The sequence below is a fragment of the Biomphalaria glabrata genome, chromosome 9 (genome assembly GCF_947242115.1).
Source record: "Biomphalaria glabrata chromosome 9, xgBioGlab47.1, whole genome shotgun sequence".
Lineage (NCBI taxonomy): Eukaryota > Metazoa > Mollusca > Gastropoda > Planorbidae > Biomphalaria > Biomphalaria glabrata.
Window position 1 is genome coordinate 5364901 of NC_074719.1, and position 22278 is coordinate 5387178.

General features: G+C 35.9%; 1 protein-coding gene across 3 annotated transcripts; it reads right to left on the reverse strand.

Moving 5' to 3' along the window:
• Positions 1-283: 283 nt before the first annotated feature.
• Positions 284-20780, reverse strand: LOC106070314 (uncharacterized). 3 transcript variants are annotated; one of them, XM_056041425.1, is made up of 10 exons: positions 20699-20780; positions 16851-16977; positions 15277-15476; positions 13883-14060; positions 12257-12389; positions 7778-7942; positions 5953-6030; positions 3822-3938; positions 3277-3295; positions 284-1656 (listed from the first exon to the last, which is right to left on the reverse strand). In XM_056041425.1, the coding sequence occupies exons 3-10, from the start codon at positions 15374-15376 to the stop codon at positions 701-703; spliced, it is 1746 nt and encodes a 581-aa protein (XP_055897400.1). In that variant the 5' UTR covers positions 15377-15476; positions 16851-16977; positions 20699-20780; the 3' UTR covers positions 284-700. The 3 variants fall into 3 exon arrangements, with proteins under 3 accessions (XP_055897400.1, XP_055897402.1, XP_055897403.1); XM_056041427.1 differs by lacking the exon at positions 20699-20780 and adding an exon at positions 20551-20567; XM_056041428.1 differs by lacking the exons at positions 16851-16977; positions 20699-20780 and having other exon boundaries at positions 13883-14088; positions 15277-15409.
• Positions 20781-22278: the final 1498 nt, after the last annotated feature.

Here is a 22278-nt window from a genome sequence, read left to right on the forward strand (position 1 = left end):
ATGGCCACTTATTTACTTTCCAATTCTACAAAATTTACATTAATTACATGTGAGATTTGAATAATATTTTATGCCTGAAGAATGTCGTCACTAGTTAAACAGTGACTATTGGCTTGCATCCTGATATTACGGTGCTAACGGGTGTCATCCAGTGCGAAACGCAACCCCACACCCCCTAGTAACGCCACTGGTGTATATACAATGAAACAGAATCGTTTGCCTGGGAAATATAAAACAACTAAAATTCACAGAAGAAACTTCTAGACCCTTTTTTTTAAATGTCTTTTATTGAACTCATTCAAAATAATAATTTATTGATTCATAATACAACATTACTTGACATATTACTTCACAACCGCTGAAGTAATAAATAAACAACCTAATACTGATACAACTTTTCCATCTTCTTAGCTTCAACTTGAATTTCACTCATAATTGGCTTTAAAGATATAATGTACTTAATGACTTAGTGCGACTTATGGACCCGCAACAACTCTACGATCTGCAACAGCTTAAGGAACATGACTGACTCAATTTCATCCCCCCCCCCCCATATTTAATAAGTATCGACTCTTGGAATGATAGCAAATGATGCATTAAGTTTAAAAAAAAAACAAAAAAAACATAGCAGTGGTCCTTTTAATATTATTTTTATGTATTACTAGGTAAAAAAATGACTTTTAATTAGTTTAGGAAATTGTTAGTAAAAACAAAGGCCAATTGCACTCATATTACAATCACCATGATCGCGTGTCCTTGTTCCACGGTGAATGTGTTGATGTTTGAGTCCAATACAATGGACAGCTGCACCAGCACTGCCTGGGCAAGTGGCTGCAGTGTAGGTCAACATGGTAAAGTCAATATTTTCATTAGAATACCACATCTTTAAATTGTCTATCAACTGGCCGAGACTGACCTGTTTGGTACACCCATGAGGATGTGAGACAATGTAAACCAACTTGGATATATTTCTGTATTTGTCTAAAACTTTCTTCCAGAGAGCACTGTAATGTTTCATCATCTTGTGAAGTCTATCTCCTAGTGCCGCATCGCATGTCACAGATCGCAACACACTTACGTCTCTTTCCAAGTCTACACTGTCAATGACAAACTTATCAAGAATGACCACTTGACTATCTTCTTTATCATAAAACAGTTTACATGTAGCGTGACTTGCCCTGTCCTCATCAAAAACTATATAAGCCACAGTATGGACATAGATTTCCCACCAAACATTGCTGGGTTTGTCTGAATGTCGACATGTTTCGCAAGGACAAGTTTTAAAATGTGTCTCGCGTTTTTCTCCAGTTACAAGATCATAATTATTTCCTAGTCCATCAGTGTACTTGAACACAGTTATCTGCCCACTTAAAAATACACTATGACAGCCAGAATCTACCAAAACTTGAACTGTTAGGTCAGCTGTAGCTTTAATAAGTTCACAAACTTCATTGTCACGATAACCTTCTGGTAGATTGGTTTCCGTAAAACAAGTAATTGGAATGAATTGGTTATGAAAAGGATATTTTTTACAATCCTTCCGTAACTTTAAAAAATCCATTTCTTCCGTGACACCTTTTTTTTCTGTAATAACTTTTTGTCCTGCAACATCTTTTTCTGCTGTAACACATTTTTCTTCTGCACATTTTTGTTCTCCTGTACAATATTAAAATATTTGTTAATAAAATTCCATTCAAAACACAAAATGTATGTATTATATACATGGCCGGCCTTATGAATAGCGGGTCCCAATTTAAGGATTTAATTTTTTTTTACAATAACAACTATTACTATGAATTAGATCCTTATATTAATATTTGTTATACAATATGCATAGGAAGCAACTCAAACGCGGGTTAATTAAAAGTTACGTCAATCGTACGATAGGCCTACACTAGGCCTAACTGTTAATCCTATAAGTCAGAAGTCCTACATCTTTAAAAGCTTCTGACAAGAGCCATGACTGATAGTGATATACTTAATGTAAATTGCGAGCCCCTGCCAGACGTGAGGCCCAATTTGAGCAGTTAGTTAAATCGACCTAAGGCTGGGCTTAATTATATTTAGTAAAATGTTAGGCTAAACATTATTTAAATGGACTACACAAAATAAAAAAAAACTAATCCCAAGAACCTCTAAATAAAATTGACAAATGCGAGGCAAAAGTGCTGCCAACGTAATCATATTTCTAGGCTGGCTGATATTAATCATGTCATTATTATTATATATTTTGTTTATACCAAACTAGCCAGATATTACCTGCGGCCTGCGGGCCTTAGTTTGTGTATCACTAATGTAGTGGATTGGATTTAGGTCTATGTCAAACGTAACTTAAGTTCCTATCAATTGTTTTTCTTTCGACACGAAAATAAAAGTAGATTGCGAAAATGGGTTTACTTGTTAAGCCAATACATTCATATCAAATATAAAATAATGTAAAAAGTGGGAATTAGGGGCCGCATGTATATATAAAAAAGGACTAAACTTTTTGTTCCTTAAAAATAAACCGCTTTTGCGCCTAACTGAATAGAAAAAATATACAGAGTCGATTGGATGGATATAAAAAAATACTAAACATATTAAATCTAAATTTTAAATGTGCTTAAACAAACTGCATTTTTAAAATGGAAAATTCAATAATTACAGTATTTATAATACCTCATGCAACAGAAAATACATACATTTTTAATATAAATGTGTATAGTTTCTTTTTTTTTTTTTTTTTCATTTTTAAGAATGTATGCATAAATGTTATTTAAAAATACAAAAGTTTGATCACTTCTACGGAATAAAGCCTAACCCTTTTGTAAAAAAAGAAAAAATTAAAATATTATATGTGAAATAAATGTGTATTTTTATGGAAAAATGCCTAAATGTTGATTTATACAAAAAAAAACAACAACAACTTAGTGATTTCAGAAGGTAAAAAGTAGCCCCTGAACTTAAGCGTAAATACATATTATGAATACATATATTACAGTGTTATAAAGTAAATTGTTAATATACAGATATAGAATATGAGGCGGTGTATGCCAAGCTGTAAATAGACATGTTAGTATTTTTCAATTTCGAAAGATAACGTTTTTGTTTTTTGTTGTTCTTTTGTCAGTTTAGCAATACCTGCTTCTACATTTCGAACACATTAACTTTATATAAAAATACTGTTTAATTTATATTCCTGTTTAGTATGCTTAATATAATTTGATATTATCCCAACAAATATTGCTATTTAATAATTATATTATTATTAAAAGGTGCAAAGTATAATAGGTTTACCTTCTCCTGAGTAGGGCAACTGTAAACATGAGATGAAAATAATAATGTGTTTTTAAAACATGCAATCTACGTACATAACATTTGTTAGTTTTTACAACATACTTATTCCTTATGGTTATAGTGCCAAAGTTTTTGCTTCGAGCACAGAAGCGACGTATCTTCCAAGTCAAAATCTAACCTGACTGTCTAGTTTACCCCGCTCACCAAAGTATTAAGTGACCATGGATCAAATGGCAGGGGATTAAGCGGTCTGCGACCAAGTGACTAAACACCATAATAATAAAAATGTCCAAACATATTTGAGTCACGAGTCATTCTTTTACAATATATATATACTGTATATAATTTTCTCTGTCTATATTTTAGTCTCTCTCTATATATATATTTTCTCTTTGGCTCTCTTTTATCTATATTTCTCTTGCCCGTTGCGGATAGTCTCACTTAAACTGTTTCTGTACATTTCTTTAAAAGACTTTTAAGTATTCTTTTAAGAACAATGTATTTATATGGGAATAAACGTAAAGGAAAACAGGAAAAAGACTTACTATTTCAACATCATAGCCAGACAAGATAGACTGTAAGGATTTGCTCAGATTAAGATCATTTCTCACTTTGCCTACTAAACGGTTGAGGGTTTCAAAAAACCTGGCCAAATAGTTAACCTAAAGAAAAAAAAAAAGCATGTGAGTCTGCTGCAATGCATTTTTGTATAGATTAGTGTATTTTATTATATCTAATTCAAGCTTATCACTGTACTAATTGCAGTTTATTCTATTTGGTTCCAAATTCTTTGTGGGTAAAAGCTGGAGCCCTGATGTGAATCTGGTTAACCGGTTCTAAATATTTTTTAAGCAAATCAACTTGTATATATATATATATACATATTTTAAGAAAAAAATCTAGCTAATAGGCAAGATTGTAGTTTAATCGTTATAGTTGTGCAACATTTAATTGTTTTGATACAAAATAGGGGTCTGTGTAGGGCTATTTTAAAATCGTTTTTAATAAGTATTTCCGCACTCGAAACAAATGTTGTTGTTTTTTTCAGTTATTCAGTATTATTGAGTAGTAATTAAATGAACTCATAGAATAACGTGATTTTGCAAGCTTACAAAAAAAAAAAAAAAAACTCCTTGAAATATAGAATCATTGCATGTAAAAAAAAAAGATACAATAAGAAGTAATAGATAGCAGAAATTTTGCTCTAAAAATGTTAATTTTTCGTTTTGAAGTTTTGAACACAATGAATAACTTTAAAGAATAGCTAAAACTTATTTTTAATGTCCTATAAGGATACTGTGGCGAAACAAGTTCCTTTAATTGTAAAGTGCCTTTAATTGTAAAGTGCCTGTAATTGTAAAGCATTTAATAGTAACGTATGTACAAAGCTAACATTTCTATACAAGCAACTCTACTAGTTGTTCTTTCCTCACCCTTGTTTACAACACACCCCTGACTTCCCGCTAGTCCCCTAACTCCCTGGTCCACAACACTTGACCATGTGTCACGGTTGACCATACATGTGGTGTAGTAACCGATACCAAGGAGAAATTGATTTCCTAACGAGACAATAATAATTTTTTTTTACAAATGCGATTAACACTGCAAATTGTATCAACGAATTAGACGGAAAGCATACAAAAATTCAACTTCCCTAAACAATAATTTAGTTATCAGCATTAGTTGTCACAAAAAAATATAGATCAGTGTTGAGTCTTAACAACCAGGCAAAAGCACTGCATGTTTCCTCATTTCCAGACTTAGTGTAGTCTGAGACCACGAACTTTGTAAGAATTTTTATTTGTTAAGTATTTTCTTGTCTTATATTTTCTAGACCACTTCATAAAAGAAGATAATAACGTCCTTGGCGAATGTGTTTATCTACACATGTGTGTCCATGAAAAAAAATTGAAATATACTAAGTCATTGATTTTCCTATCTGATTTACGTAATGGGTAAAAGTAAAGTTCCCCTTTCAGACCTTAAGATCTATAGGGCAGATGATGTCATCATCATCATCACTCCTTTGAGTTCCTCATGGAACATAGGGCCTCGACAAAAACACACCACTCTTCACGGTCTCTTGCTAGCTTTTTGATGGTGTCCCAGCTCTTCCCGGTCTTCTCTGCTTCTTCAAGTACACTGCGTCGCCATGTTCTTTTTGGTCTTCCTCTGCGTCTTGTACCCTGGGGGGTTCCACTCTAAGGCCTGCCTAGCTCTGTTGTTGGTATCTTTTCTAAGGGTGTGACACCAATCCATCTCCACTTCCTCTCTAAGATCTGCACTTCTATATTTTTCTGTCCACTCATCTCCCACAGTTTGGATGATGTAAATGTTTTCTTATTCCATGGCCCACCGTTAACAAGGGTGTCATGCGGCCAGCACTACGACCACCTACGTTTACTTTTCCCAAGCTAATGCCAGGTACCAATTAGAGCTGAGTAAACTCAGAGGTGCCAAATGATCCCAATATTAAAAACCCAGCCTTCACCAGGATTCGAACACGGGTAAGCCAAGCGCTTCACCGCTTATCCACTGCACCTCCTGACTAGTCCTGAGGTAATTATTACATAGCTCTAATGCTAGAAATAAATAAGAGCACCTTTATGAGTTTATTTTAAAACATATCACATGAAGTAGGCCTATCCTATTTTTAAAATTACACTTAAAGTTTACCAAATAGTTCCAAAGCATTAGTTTGTCACTGTTAGTTCCTGGCTTAGATGTGGTATTTATTTCAGCTGCCCTCTCAATCTAAAAAAAAAAATTTTATTTCTTTTTTTATAAATCATTATTTCAATAAATTTTTATATAAACGATATATAAATAAGTAGAAAAAGACATTTAGAGGTACATAAGAAATAATAAGCGTTTTCAGTGAAATTCTAAAAGATAGTGAAAGGAATATATTTAGTAAAACATCTGAAGCATATTATATATAACCTTTTTTGTCTCAAAATATCGCTCAGGTAAAAAAAAAATAGAAGAAAAAAAAAAAAATTAAAATATTTCCTTTTTAATGGAAAAATAATCACATCATATAATCATTAGCGTAACCAAAGGGAGTTAAGTGGTTTCAGTCTACTCATGCTACGACTAATAGAGGCCCAAGAGGGCTATTAAAATGAAAAAAAATGTGGCTACTTTAAGCATTTCATAATTGAGATCACAATTAGTCTTCAGAATTGATTAAAAAATTTAGTACACAAAAATCGTCGATAGGCAGGCCTTAGATTGGAACAACCCAGGGTACAAGACGCAGAGGAAGACCAAAAAGAACATGGCAAGGCCCTGGCTATAATGGTACTTTCAACATTACTGGACAGTACAATGGCTATAAGGCATTTTTTAACACAAGTAGCCACTTGGCAACCGTAACGTTGAACTGGTCATGAATTAGTCCCTCGGCAGTAATTAAGAAAAGACACACGTCCACAATTTTCTACCCACAGTGTATGAATATATCGCTCAAAGCTTTTCTTGATTGGAACTGCAATGTTAAAGAAAGCAGAATTTAATAGACACTAAACATTTTGTCCTGCAAGGTGGTCGTTTAAAAAAGAGGTTTCGTTAACACACATGACTTTGAGTGGAAAAAACGCTAGGAGAAAGCACCTTTAAAAAAATATAGAAACATTGAAAACGTTGTTCTATTTTTTTTATATCAGCTCTCACATATACGACTTCACTGATGTTGGAAAAGATTTAACTAAAACATTTGTTTGTTTATATGAAACACCCGTATTAGCATTGAGTGATATGCATTACATATTTGTAGTCATAACTCAATTAAGTGTAATGATATTACTATGGGAAGCGTACGTTGCCTTGGCTACGTATGATGGGGGCTCGAGGTTCGACGTCCGTCTCGAGCAGAGTAGAGTTTACTGGGCGCCTAAAGGCAGCACGGAAAACCTTCTCTTAGATATCCCCTCTCCCCCCTCCACTGGTTCACAAATGAGATTGGACCATAACTCTCTTAGCAATGCTAAAAGCATGAAAGTAGCGCCATAAAAAAGCTTTAATTTATTTATTTATTCATCTTAATAGTAAATTTTCGAAAGTCTTTTCGTTAATGCGCTAATAAAAAAAGAATGACTTTAATTTTTTTTAAATATCATTCAGTTTAGGGGAGAGGACCCACCAGCATATTCTTGAACCCAAGCCAACGAGTACCTTGCATCACCTCTTGTACAACACATAGTATTGGCTTGGCTACCTAGAAGGGGCTCGAGGTTCGACACCCGACTCGGGCAGAGTTGTGTTTACTGAGCGCCTAAAGGCAGCATGGAAAACCAACTCCTAGATACCCCTTCCCCCCACTGGTCCACAAATGAGATTGGACCAAAAGCGCTCTGAGCATGCTATAAGCATGAAAGTAGCGCTATATAAAAGCTATAATAATAATAATAATAAATATGTTGAAATAACATGCAAAACAAGTACAAATACAATTCATACATATATTTGTTTTAAATATAGCATCTTGTATGTTGATTACCTGCTTGGGCACTTGATAGCGATAAGCCAAGAGGACACAGAAAGCAAGAAACACAATGTTGACCAGCAGAATTGTGTTATAATTTTGTTCATACAATAAGCTCAGTACATCTGCACATCTTGCTTCAGATAATAAGCATGCGTAGACAACTACTGTTACTACAGCCTGGCAATAAGTATAAATTAGAGCAATAATTAGAGCCCTGGATGTGACAAAGTGTATGAAATTTAGTTGGGAAACGGTTTAAAATGTTTTGATTTAATTCTAAGACTAATTTATTGTATTATTAGTTGCCATTGCAATTATATTGCGTTTTGAAAATAAAAACAATGATTTTTCTAATTTTGCAAAAGTTTATCATAAAATGAATTAAAGATAGACTTTGCGGCAATAGCATTAGCTTCTAATGACATTTAACTGGTATATAACTAGACCAAAACGTTTTAAAACATATAAAAACTAAAGTTCCCCTTTCAGACCTTGTGGTCTACAGGGCAGATGATGTAAAGGTCATCTGATTCTGAGGCCTACGGTTAACGAGGGTGTCATGTGGCCAGCACAACGACCAACCGCCTTTACTTTTCCCCAACTACTGTCAGGTACCCATTAGAGCTGGGTGGACTCAGAGGCGCCAATAGATCCCGAAATTAAAAATCCCAGTCTTCACCAGGATTCGAACCCGGGACCTCCGGTTCAGAAGCCAAGCGCTTTACCGCTCAGCCACTGAAATATCTATTCCTTAACAATTTCTTTTAGGTTTATAAAATCAATGAATTCATTAAGATTTTAATCTTTATATTTTTTTTCCTTTTTCATATAGTGCTTTTGGACGCCTTCAGGCGAGAGTTTGGCGGGAAAAAAATTGCTCCGCCTGCCAACGAAAATCAATGTCTACCAAGCGTTGGTTCTCTCAACCGTTCTATATGGCTCTGAGACATGGGTAATATATAGAACGCAACTAAGACTACTTGAGAGTTTTTACCAAAAATGCTTGCGCTCCATTATGGGCATACAGTGGCAAGACCGCACTGAAAACAGTGATGTCCTTGCGAACGCTGGTTTGGACAGTATAGAGCAGGGGTTCTCAACCTGTGGGTCGCGACCCCCTTGGGGGTCGATTGACGATTTGCCAGGGGTCGCCTAAGACCATTGAAAATATGGATTGTTATTGTCTATTCTTCTATTGCTGAATGTGTGTGTGTGTGGGTCGCGGCAGAGTGGGGGATTGTAAAAAGGGGTCGCCGAGCATAAAAGGTTGAGAACCGCTGGTATAGAGGGACTTCTTATGGTCCGACAGTTACGCTGGGCAGGGCACGTATCCCGTATGGGAGACGAACGTATGCCAAAAGCAGCCTTTTTTTCGGGTGATCTAAAAGGTGGTTGGCGTAACTGAGGTGCCTCGCGGAACGCTTTAAAGACCAGCTTAGGCGCCAAGTTTCCTTATTAACTGACATGGAAAAGAGTACCTGGTTGCTTGCGGCTTCAGAACGAGACAGTAGGAGATTTTTCACAGAGGACGCGGGATACGCATTTGAGACCAAAAGGAAATCCGCTGCCCAGGAAAGACACAGACGGCGAAAAGAAAATCTTAATCGACCATCAAAGGACAATGGTTAAGCATGCCCTGGATGTGGCAAAATGTGTAGGTCACAGGTGGGGCTGGGTAGCCACGGGAAATATTGCATTCCTCATTAACTTCAGACTCGAAGACAAGCCTTATTATTATTATTATTATGTTAGAAATGAACGAGTAGTCATTCTCTGGCGCTGCCAGGGTCGAGTTTCGCTAAAGAGAAACAAAATTCATCGTAGTCCCTTTAACAGTTTCCACTGAGGAATTTTCTGGTGATGTGGCAGGTCTGCAGCAGTACCGCCCTCTGACAGGCAACGAAGATGTTCCTAGGAATGTTAAGGGCCTTGAAGGTGTCTGTGAGGTCAGTTGTTATTATCCCCTCGGTTGATATAACAATGGGGTATATTGTTATTTTGGACAATTTCCATAGACGCTTAATCTCCAAGCCTAGGTTCCCATATTTTCTTTGTTTTTCTATCTCAGTTTTTCTTAAATTATGAGACAGTGGTACGGCGATATCGATAATGGTAGCGGTTTTTTCTTTTTTATCGATGAACAGCAGATCCGGGCGATTGAAATCTACCGTTTTGTCGGTCAGAATAGGCCTATCCCAGTACAGCAGATGATCAGTAGACTCGAGAACCTCTTGCGGAGAGTATTTATAATAAGGGGGAGTGTCCTTACCGATCAATTTGTACGTCAAAGCCAGGTGTTGGTGTATTAACTTTGCAACTTGGTTATGGCGACCTAGGTAGGCTGATTCTGATAGGGCTGGACATCCTGCCATAATGTGTTCAATCGACTCGCCCACATTTCCACATTAAAACGGACATTATTTATGCACTGCGCTACAAATTTGAGTGCACAAGCTGGCCTCTCCACTGACCGGGTCCCAATTATTATTATTATTATTATTATTATTATTATTATTATTATTATTATGCCAACTTTAATTATTGTATTATGTCCATGAATAGATTGTGCTCTAGTTTATTTGACATTTACTATTTGCTGTTCTTCTACTTCCAAATCTATGAAATTTAACCTTATCAAATCATGCAAAATTCTTTCATATTATAGCAAGTTTGTGATCAGCACTCTGCAATACGGAATTGAAAACTGGCAATAATGAAGAGCTTGGAATAGCAGGGTGCTAGGACATCCGCTCTGTTATCAATTATCCACTTAGCTGTCTTAAACCACTTGGCTGTCTTAAACTTACAGAATTTCACAAGGTCGACTCTCACAAGACAAATTGTATGGTGATCTAATAGAAAGCAGGAGAAATTCAGGTCGGTTTTTATGTCTACTGTTGTATGCAAGCGCCACGTAAAGCTCAGCAGTTGGAAGAAAAAGAGCGCTGGATAAATCCAGATGGGGAGCAACTCAGAAAGCTAGCCAGTACCAAGTTGGGCGCCCGAGCTGACACGCTCCGCACACTGTACACAGGGGCTGTGAGATCCCAAATCGAGTACAGCCTGCCCGTGCAGGTGTACGCAAGCAAGACGGCTCTCGAATCACTCGACCGTGTACAGGCCCAGGCTCTCAGATTCATTTGCGGCGCCTACAGAACGAGCCCAACTTCCGCTGCAGAAATTATGTCCAACGTGGCTCCTCTCAGCCTGAGGAGAGAGCGCGCCGTGCTAACAGCCCTGGAACGCTACAAAAGGGGCGAACCAGGGCTCCCGACCCATACATTAGTCAGACATTGGAGAGCAAAAAACAGGATAAAACGGACATTATTTATGCACTGCGCTACAAATTTGAGTGCACAAGCTGGCCTCTCCACTGACCGGGTCCCAATTAGACGGATAAGCACGTGCCCGCCCTGAAGGAGACAGCCCATCCCTCCCATAAATTTCACTATACACGGGTTGGAGGGGGCCACAAAAAGACACACACAGCCGGACTTACTAAGGAAAATGGCATTGGACGCACTAAAGACCTACCCGGCAGAAGCCATTTACTGTTACACAGACGGGTCGGTCATGAAGGACCCCGTAAGAGCTGGGTATGGGGCCTATATCTGTTACCCAGACCACGAACCAGACAAGTTGTCAGGCACATGCGGCCTCGCCGCATGTAGCTTTGATGCAGAATTAACGGCGATAACCAATACCCTCAATTATGTGCTCCAAAAACTGCGCGAAAAGATAACCGTTGCGACTACCGTTGTAATGGTTACCGATTCCCAGTCCTGCCTCCAAGCCATGGCTGACTTAGGGGGAAAGTCCAAATTGGTGGAAGAGGCATTAGGCGCCGCAAATAACATCTGCCTACTTATTGGAGCTGTCATCGTTATGCAGTGGGTGCCCTCGCACTGCGGCTTGATTGGCAATGCCGTGGCTGATGTTCTAGCACGAGAAGGAGCGCTGGCCGTGCCCACTTTCGAGTCACCAAGTACGTTCCAACAGGCTACAACAACAATACGAGAGTGGGTACATGAAAGTGGTTGAAATCCTGAGATGAGTCCAACACTGCCAGGGGAGTCTGGCAGCACATGCGCCGCCCAAATCGAGAGGACCCGTGGTGGAGGCTAAAAAGGTCGGAACAAACAACAATAGCGCAGTGGCGTACGGGACACTACCCCATAGGTGCGTACTTCGCCCGGTTCCTTGTCACCAATTGGAGTTCATCTCAGATGGGGAGCAATCTTAAAGGAAGGGTCATGGATTGCAGATGGCGTACACATCAGAAGTCGAAAGAAGGGGGAAATACTGCCGTATCATGTGATTGCAAATGCCCAACCGGTGACCAGAGTGTGGGATCAACCTTTAACCTCTTTAGTCCCAAGAAAATGTGCAAAGGTCTCACGAAACTTTTAATACTACATATATTGATATATCATTAATCAATTAAATTAAATACGATTATAGAAAAAGAAATGAGTTTAAAAAAATACCTACAGCAATGTGTTTTATTCTCCAAGCAGAAATGCAATGTTTCACAAAATCTAAACTGTTCAAAGAAGTCTCTGTATTGACGTTTTTCAAGGCCTCTGAAACTATATCTTCTACTTTTCGCTTTTCGAGTAAAACACTAAAACAAATAAAGTAAAAAGATTTAATCATAAAAGAGTAATACATTATGTTAGAATATTAGAAACCTTCACTCTTTACAAAATATTTTTTTAATTCTTTAAGTACAATTTTTTATGTAACTTCCTCCACAGTAATGTGGTCCTCCAGATAATCTATATATATATATATAATTCTCTTCTTCCCTCAAGAGTTTTGTCGAGTAGCAAGAAGTAAAGGAGAAAACAAGAGGGGGGGAGGGGAGAACACGTGGTCACAAAATATCAGGGCAGGACCGTTGCAATATCACTCTTTTTTTTTTTTTATTTCTACCTCATATTAAAAAAAAAGGGGGTGGGGGAGTAATCTACTCTGTAGTATCTACCGAAGCGACAGAGCACGCACAAGAGTTTGGACACACTGGAAAGATCACTCTTCTTTTATTTTTACAACTCTCTTCCCCTCCCTATGTGTTAATATTTTAATGGGAGGGGGGGATTAACCTCAAATCATCTATTCTGTCTTTTTTTTTTTCAATTTTGTTATTAGTGCAAATATAGTTTTACTAAAAAAAATATTCACGGAGGTTGAACCTTTGTTCTCTTATTTATATACTTATAATTCTGATTCTATGAATTAAACGTTACTTAATATGTATTATTAAATATCCTAAAAATACACTGGTATGACAAAGTAGAAAACACCAAACTGTGGGAGATGAGTGGGCAGAAAAATATAGAAGTGCAGATCTTAGAGAGGAAGTGGAGATGGATTGGTCACACCCTTAGAAAAGATACCAGCAACAGAGCTAGGCAGGCCTTAGAGTGGAACCCCCCAGGGTACAAGACGCAGAGGAAGACCAAAAAGAACATGGCGACGCAGTGTACTTGAAGAAGCAGAGAAGACCGGGAAGAGCTGGGACACCATCAAAAAGCTAGCAAGAGACCGTGGAGAGTGGCGTGTTTTTGTCGAGGCCCTATGTTCCATGAGGAACTCAAAGGAGTGATGATGATGAATATGTAAATATGTATGCAGTAAAATATAAATTAGGTACTGGATTTTTATCTGTGTGTAATAGTTTTATTGTTGTTATTAACGGTCAATTATAAGTTTTTCTTTATATCCCATTCAAATACATGAATCAAAAATTATTTTTTGAAAGAATTACATTTATAGTTAAAATGACAACAGTTTGTTGTTTCAGCTGTCTTTGGGTAAACTAAAAAACAAAAAAAGTAAACTTTTATGACTTCTTTCTCTCTCAAAAAGTAAACTTTTATGACTTCTTTCTCTCTCAAAAAGTAAACTTTTATGACTTCTTTCTCTCTCAAAAAGTAAACTTTTATGACTTCTTTCTCTCTCAAAAAGTAAACTTTTATGACTTCTTTCTCTCTCAAAAAGTAAACTTTTATGACTTCTTTCTCTCTCAAAAAGTAAACTTTTATGACTTCTTTCTCTCTCAAAAAGTAAACTTTTATGACTTCTTTCTATCTAGTCTAGGCTATATCATTTTACCTGGACATAGGCACTCCAAGTTCTATTTTTGTAGCTTGTGTATTATGAGACCAATCTTCCATTTTATCTAATGTAACCGAGTAACACTTAGGACCTAATAGATAACGTAAAAGACTGGATCTATGTCTGTTTGTATCAATGCTGGCATTTTTCACTGAGTGAACAATCATACCATTTCCTAATGCAAAAATAAATATAATTTAGTTCTGTGGAAAAAAACAACCTCATAGATATTTAATTTTATCCAACATAAACTGAAATTTCGATTATTTAATCCCGGTTAACTTAATTCCTGGTCACAAAAATCCTTTAAGCATTTATAAAGTTTTATTTTTTTAAATATGAATTTCTAAATGAACTATACTTTAAAAAAATCTTTTGCATGAAAATAAAACGTAACCCATTAATAAACCTATTTCAAAAGCACTTGAACTTATTTACTGAAACAAATTGGAAAGGATTATAGCATTCAAACTGTAAATGAAACAGCACAAGTCTTGGAGCATAAATTGATGTTTTTTTAATCTTTCCATAAAAAATAAAATAAAATGCTTTTAATGCAACATTGTCCTTACCTCTAACATATGAGTCGATTTCTCCTACCGATATCAATTATATTTATAGTGTCCAAAAAGTAACCTGCTATCGTCTTTAATTTAGCATCTTCCCGCCAGAATAGCATTGTGTATGCCCTTATGTTCAGTCGAAACGTCTTACATAAATCGTTAGTTAATATAAAGTGACCATAATATTTGTTGGAAATATAAAATGTAACATGCACCGAAGAATTAGGTAATGAATATAGGATGTTATATTTTTACACAAAGAGGAACTTACTCTACAACATTTGTTCTTAACTCTAAACTATCTCTCGTGTCATTAATTGTTTTAGTAAACTGTTGACTGTTGTGTGTTTAATCCTAAATGCCAATATTTAGAGCTCTGGTGAAACTTTACAAAAGTGATATTCTATTTTGTCAGGTTTTGGTAAAATTCACTCATAGTTCCTATTTAGTGGAACTTCTTTTTAGACACGCCTTGAGTAAGCATTCATGATCATCATCAATGTAAATTTGCGTTTGTAGTTTGTAATGATTTGAGAAATTTAACCCTAACCCTAAGTTTTGAAATACAATTTATGCTTTCCTTCTTGACAAGGAAATTCGTCCTCCAGCCAAGATGCAGAGTTTGTTATAAGAAACATTTTTACATAGTTAAATAATTTTTTACATTTGTTTCTTATGGTGTCTCAAAAAAAATGTAAATGAAGATTAAACTTTATATATATATATATATGACATATAATGACAGACAGTTTTCCAATTATTTTGTTCGTACATATTGGTAAATATATACTGACAAATTCTGCTATGAATTAATTGTAACCAACTCACCTACGTAAATGCCATAGGTTTCTCTTCCACTTAAAGTAAATGTTAAGACATCGCCTTCAATACATTTGTTGTATAACTGAGATTCGTCGCCCGATTTCATTTCACTGTTTACATTCTATGTTACAATTACAAATACTTTATAGAAAAAAAATCTATCCGATGTGAGGAGCTCCTTATTACAGCCATATATTTATCAAAACCTGAAAAAAAAATGTATTTCCAATCGATACAAGTGATAGTAATAATAATAATATTATTATTATAATATATTCGGTAACAATTTCAATTATTAAAAGGGTATTGGGAACACTGAATAACAGTCTTCAACATAATTCGAGAATTCGAACTGAGTGAAATAACGTGTTCACAATTTGTGCCAGACAGACAAAGTGAGATGATGATAAACTTTGTCAATGTTCTTACGGTGAATTCGAGTAATTTAACGAGTTTATCTTTTTTTTTTTTTTTTTTTTGCAACGTAGTATATATTGATGTTTGTGGTGTCCTATCCTCACTCTGAATGTCGGCTAAAACCAAGTCCGTCATTAGATTCAGTCAATCAATGAAATAGCCAATGCGTCATAGCTCATTACTCTCCTCATTATTATACAAAACTGAGGAAGAGGAAAGGTGACAAGATGCACCCATGTCACTCACCTGTCTCGATGCTAAAGAACTGTTATTCCTTCTTCTATTTAAATGCAGCTACTAGATTGACTGTATAGGTTTCGTAGGACAAATTTTTCAGTGAGACCATATTCTTTAACTATTCTCCGAAAGTGATTATTAGCCGTTGTTGGTAATCTATGGTTTGTTACTTGATACAAGAAGAAAGAAATATCTACTCAATAAATGATTTACTACTTTGGAAACCTTATTGCTTTCTTCACAGCATCTTGTTCTTAGCTAGTAAAAGTCGTCTCAACATGATATCTTATCTTATCTTATAAAATACAGACGTTACTTCAAAAAAGAAGATGATTACGTCCTACGCTTGTTCCTAGGTCAATCTAGACATGCATGTTAAACAATGACTTAAATTCTGCCAAGTCACTGGTTTTCTTGGCTAGCTCAGGCAACCCATTCCATGCTCTAATAGCACTAGGGAAAAGGAGTATTTGTACAAATTTGTCCTAGCATACGGAACGAGGGATGTGCCTTTATCTCTGCCCCTTGATTTGTTAAAATCCGTAAAGTTGGACATTTAAGAAAGCTTTAAAATCACCTCTTTTTTTTTTATCAGTCCTCACTGAATTTAGAAGTTTGCCTAAAAAGAGTTAAAAGATCAGTCATTCTGTCAACAAGGTACTTTATCGTTGTATAGGACTGCGGTAGCAAGGTATAAAAGGAAAAGAAAACAGTATTTCATATGAATGGAGTACAAGCTTTTCTGACCTTTCAATTAAGATTTGGGCAAGGATTTGTGTTATATAAATGCACAAGGTAAACAACACCATAAAAAAATACATTAACTTTAAAAACCTTAGTTGTTTTTACTTTTACCAAATCTAAATAAAGTTTAAAATAATGTAGATTGTACTATATGACGTATAATTTAATCATATCTTTCTAACCATGTTTTATTTTGGCTTGATTAGCTACACCAGATTCACCAGTGACTCATTTGGGTGCATTCTACCGAGACAAAAGGGAGCCATACATACAATATGAGTTGCTTCCTCTTCAACTACTTGATCTTACCTAATGAATGCAAACAACAAGGAAATGATTTTAATGAAGTTATTTAGTGACACTTTTTAGAAATCAAAACAGTGACAAATAAAATGTAATCTCTAAGAGGTAGTTTACTTAGTTAGCGGCCCCTGAAAGGGGAAATGATCTGCCCTGGGTAGATACCATCCGGCCCGGGAGTCTTTTTGAACTGGCATTTCCGACAGCTGCCCTTATCCTTAACAATTAGCTTTACGATAGCACCACTTTAGTGGCTCTTTAGTGGTTTTGGTACTGATTTTTAGAAAGAATGGAAGTCAGTAATATTGAAAGGTGGTCACTACCAATATCGCCTAGTACTTGATAACTTATGATAGATTCCAAGTTAGCAGAGACTAAAGAAAGATCTGGTCGTGATAGTGACCATTGCTAGCATGCAGAAGAGTAGGAGGAGAGTGTTTATTTTGCAAAAGAAAAAGGTTAGTAGAATTGCACAGGTCATGAACATTTTTACCAGACTAATCAGTGTCATCATAGCCCCAGGAAGGTGAATGGGCATTTAGATCTCCAGCTATGATAGTGTCTACAGTTACTGTCTCTCTGGCATCTAAAGCCAGTTCTTCTTTTGGTGGATTATAAACATTGATGCACTTCAAGATTCTATTGATTTTCAAATCTCTAACATCAAGATGTCTGTTCTCCTCTGACTCTAGTCTGTGGACACTTTCTTGGCGACCAGAGCTTTAGCCACAAATTCTTGTATGTATGTATGTATATATATTTATATATATATATATATAAATTTTATTTCAAAAACGGCTCTAACGATTTTCTTTAAAATTTCAAGGTTTGTGCATATTAGTGAGAAAAAAATTATCAACTCATTGGCCAAATCGGTAAAACTCGAGGTCGACCGTTATATCGGTTTGAAAATGGCTCATTATCGAAAAATTAATTTTGGCTAGAATGTTTTATGAATGAAATTTTCTATATGACGTCGATGGGAAAAAAAAAACTTGACACCGCTTACGTCACTAGGCTCACAGCAGTACACTAAAACACTTCTTCGCAAACAAGAAAAGTTTTAATGATTCAATTGGCGTAATTAAACATTTGCGCACCATCTTATTGTACATTGATCCATTATGAAACTATGGAATAAAAATAATGAAATTAAATATCTTTATGTATGATTAGTTATTGTGTTTTAAAGGCTTTATAAATTGTTTACACTTTCATTGCGTACACCCGTAGGTAGCTTTTACTTTGTTATTATTTTTGTGAATTATTGCAATGTGTTTAAGCTTCGAAGTCTACTGTCCCATACCAAAACATAGGAAATGGTCATAACACAGCTTATCTATGCCTTACTTGCACAACCAGAGCCGGCCCTAACATTTGCGGGGCCCTATGTGAAATGGATTGCGCGCGGACCAGTAAAGGTAGGGATAAGGATAATTAGTGAAAATAAAGATTTTGTATTAGAAAATACATTACATTTTTATTAAATGAAAGCTGGCAATGCCGTTTTTTATATCACGCGTAGGACTGGCGTTTACCATATTGATTGACACCACGAAATGACAATTTTGTCTTTTTAATCAGATTTCCAGGAGCTCCTTGAAAACAAGGAGACCACGGGAACCCTATTATAAATTATAATGGTTTAATTTAATAATTTACACCTAGAATTAGTGAGGGGCTTTTGAACCACTGATGATATCCAGCTCGCGGTCAACGAATTTTCATCACGCTGCTGCTTTTTTTGGTTAACCTATAAACCTCGGTAAAACAGAAGTCATGTTCCAGAAGTCACCCAATAAAACCTACTCAGCCCAAAGATCACCGCACATAGACATCCCTTAAAGTGGTAGATAACTTCACATTATCTGGGAAGCATAGTATCAAATGACGCATTGCTTTTAAAGGGAGGTTGATATGTGATCAGGGATAGTCGTGCTTTTGGACGCCTCCAAGCGAGAGTGTGGCGAAATAAATCGCTCCGCCTATCTACAAAAATCAGTGTCAACCACCGATTCTCTCAACCCCTCTATGTGGATCTGTGATATGAGTACTTAATAGAAAGCAACTAAGACTTTTTGAACTACTTCCCAAAGACCGCAATACAAACAGCGATATTCTTGCAAAATGGTATGAACTTCTTATAATCCGAAAGTCACGCTTTGCAGGGCACTTATTCCGTATGGGGGACGAACATATTTTTGGCAATCTTTTTTTTTTTAGTAAGCTGAAATGTTGTCGGAGTAACAGAGATGCCTCACAATAACGCTTCTTTAGGATACTTACGCGATGTTTTTAAGTCTCTTAGAAAAAAATGCGCCATTTTACTTTGTTACTAGGTGCACGTAGGTAACGTAGAGATTGTGCATCACTTGATGATTCTTACTAAAGCCATAATAATAAGTCTTCTCTTCGAGTCCGAAGATTATTGAGGAATGCAGTATTTCCCGTGGCTGCGCAGCCCCAGATGTGAACCACATATTTTGCCACATGCAGGGCAAGCATAACCAATGTCCGCAGGTGGTCGATTTAGATTTTGTTTTCGCCGTCTGCTTTTTGTCCTCGGCAGCGGATTTTCTTTTGGTCTCAAATGCGTATGCCGCGGCCTTCGTGAGTGACCTCCAGCTGTCTCGTTCGGAGGCCGCATACAACCAGGTGCTCTCTTCTATGTCAGCCAAGGAAAGTTGACGCCTGGTCTTTGAAGCGTTTCCGTGGGGCGCCTATGTTACGTCGACCACTTTTAAGCTCACCAAAAAAAAAGACTGCCTTTGGCATACGTTCGTCTCCCATACAGGATACGTGTCCTACCCAGTGCAACTGTCGGACAATAAGAAGTCCCTCTATACTGTCCATACCGGCGTTGGCAAGGACATCGCTGTTTGTAGTGCGGTCCTGCCACCGTATGTCTATGATGGAGTGCAAGCATCTTTGGTGAAAGCACTCAAGAAGTCTTAGTTGTTTTCTGTATAGTGTCCATGTCTCATAACCATAATGAATATATAAATTGCAATATTAAATGTCAGAAAGTAACGATTTTAGAAGTTACACTGCAAAGACTTTCTTCCAAGCCTATAATAGCCCAATAGTTTTACACGAAAGAAGCAATGTTAAACGTTAAGACGTGAGCTGTGGTTTTCTATAGGCCTACTGTTGGGGGGACTTTCTATTCTAATCGCCATGTACAATTACATTGAGAACTGACAGAACGAAAAATAAACTCTTCGGATTGATAGTCTTTACCCGATCATTCAATTTCGTAATTACAACAATATTCCCAAAAGGACTTCGGGTATATATCCTTCCTTAACAAATTATTCATCCGAGCGAGGCTCGGTCACCTGATATTAGCTTTTATGTAACAAATATCTCCCTTATTACTGATTCTTTTATAGAGAAAGATTTCTTCAATGTTAAAATGAAATATAGATCGAACAATAGGTCAAAGAGTCTGATGATTAGGTCTAGATCAAACAACACTCCCCCAACCCCTCATGGGGTGTAATTGCAAATAATAGTTTGAATCTTTTTTTAGCTTAGTGTAACTGTCTTTCAAAATGGGTGATAAGCTTTTAGTTTAATTACTTTATTTAGTTAAAAGTTAGTTTTAATTTAACTTTTAAAATTTAGTTTTGTTCCCATCTCTAGTGATAGCTTTGAAGCGGAAACATGGTTTCTTTAAAAAAAAAAAAAAAAAAGAAAGAACAGATCAGAATTTTCTTAAACAGCTTACATTAAAAATGAAATTAACTGGGTGTACTTCTGTTTGTATTCCTTCGTTGTCTGGGTGTATTCAACATGGCAGAGGGTCCTGACTAATATCGGATTTTTCCGGAATGTTCCCTCTAAATATTTTTTTTTCTCTCTCATAATAATAATAATAATAATAATCTTTATTATCCGTAGGGAAATTTGTCTTACAATTTGTGCATTACACCAAACAAAAAACATTATAACTATAAGAAACCAAAGTGTACATTCACACCAGACTCACTCATAATTTACATGTGACAAAGTTTATACCAGATTGTTCTTATTTAATGATTTGATTGCCAGGGGAACAAAAGAGTGTTTGTGTCTGTTTGTCTTTGCTATCGGTGTCTTGTATCTCTTTTGTGATGGTAAAATCACAAAATCCTGACACAAAGGGTGATTCTTTATTTCGAGGATCTTGTTAGCTTTTTTATAGATGTTTGTCTCAAACAACTGCCCAAATGGGGTTTGTTTTTTGCCAATGATTTTGCCAGCAGCATTTAGGATTCTATTAAGTTTATTTTTATTTTTAATGCTCAGATTGCCATACCAGGCAGTGATATTGAAACTTAAAATATTGCAGATGTGAGCGTGATAAAACATAGCCAAGGCCTTTTCGCTAACATTAAACGAGGACAGTTTTCTTAGTAGTCGTAATCTTTGCTGCCCTTTTTTGCTGATATAATCAGTATTTGCAGTAAAATTTAGTTTATTGTCTAGGATAGTACCAAGGTATTTAAAGGTTTGCACAATTTCAATAGTCTCTCCAGCTACAGAAACAATATAATTTTCCTTCTTGTCCCTACGAAAATCGATTATCATTTCTTTGGTTTTTTTTACATTTAATAATAAAAAATTATCTTTACAGTATTCTTCAATGTGTTCTAATTCTTTGAAATACTCATTTACGTTACATGAATACCTTTGACTATATGCCAGTTAAAATTATTGCCAGTATTTCATAAATATACGTTGGATTCGTTTAGACGTTTTGTATAAAAGACATCATTTGTTCTTTAGTCTGTGAGACTATCAACTTGATCATCTACTAGAGAATATGATAGATTCATCTGTATGTTGTAGTCTTGATAAACTAGACTAGATCTGAAGCAGGGAAATTGTTAGTTGCTGTGCTATCTTTTAATTTTCTCACCTACCTTTGGCTTGGGGCTCCAGTATTAAATTTTATTTTTAAAATATGAAATTATTCTACTTTTGAAAAAAAAAAAAAAAAAAAAAGAAAATTTTCATCATTAATTTTGATGACTTTATTTACTCAACAATTTTAGTAAGATAATAGTGCAAAGAAGTGGGTAGTGTGTCTATAAACAAATATAGGCTTCTAAATATTCTATAACACATTCCTTAAGAGAAATTCACTAAGTCGCTTACCAAGTATCCACTAAGGAATTATCAAATGTAGGGCAAGTCTTCTGCCTTTTGAAAGGTTAACCTAACATCTTTAACCTGGAGAAGTTTGTATAGTCAGTGGCCACACAACTTGGTATTGAAAAATATCACAATATTACAAAGAACCTCATTTTTTATGACAAAGCTTAT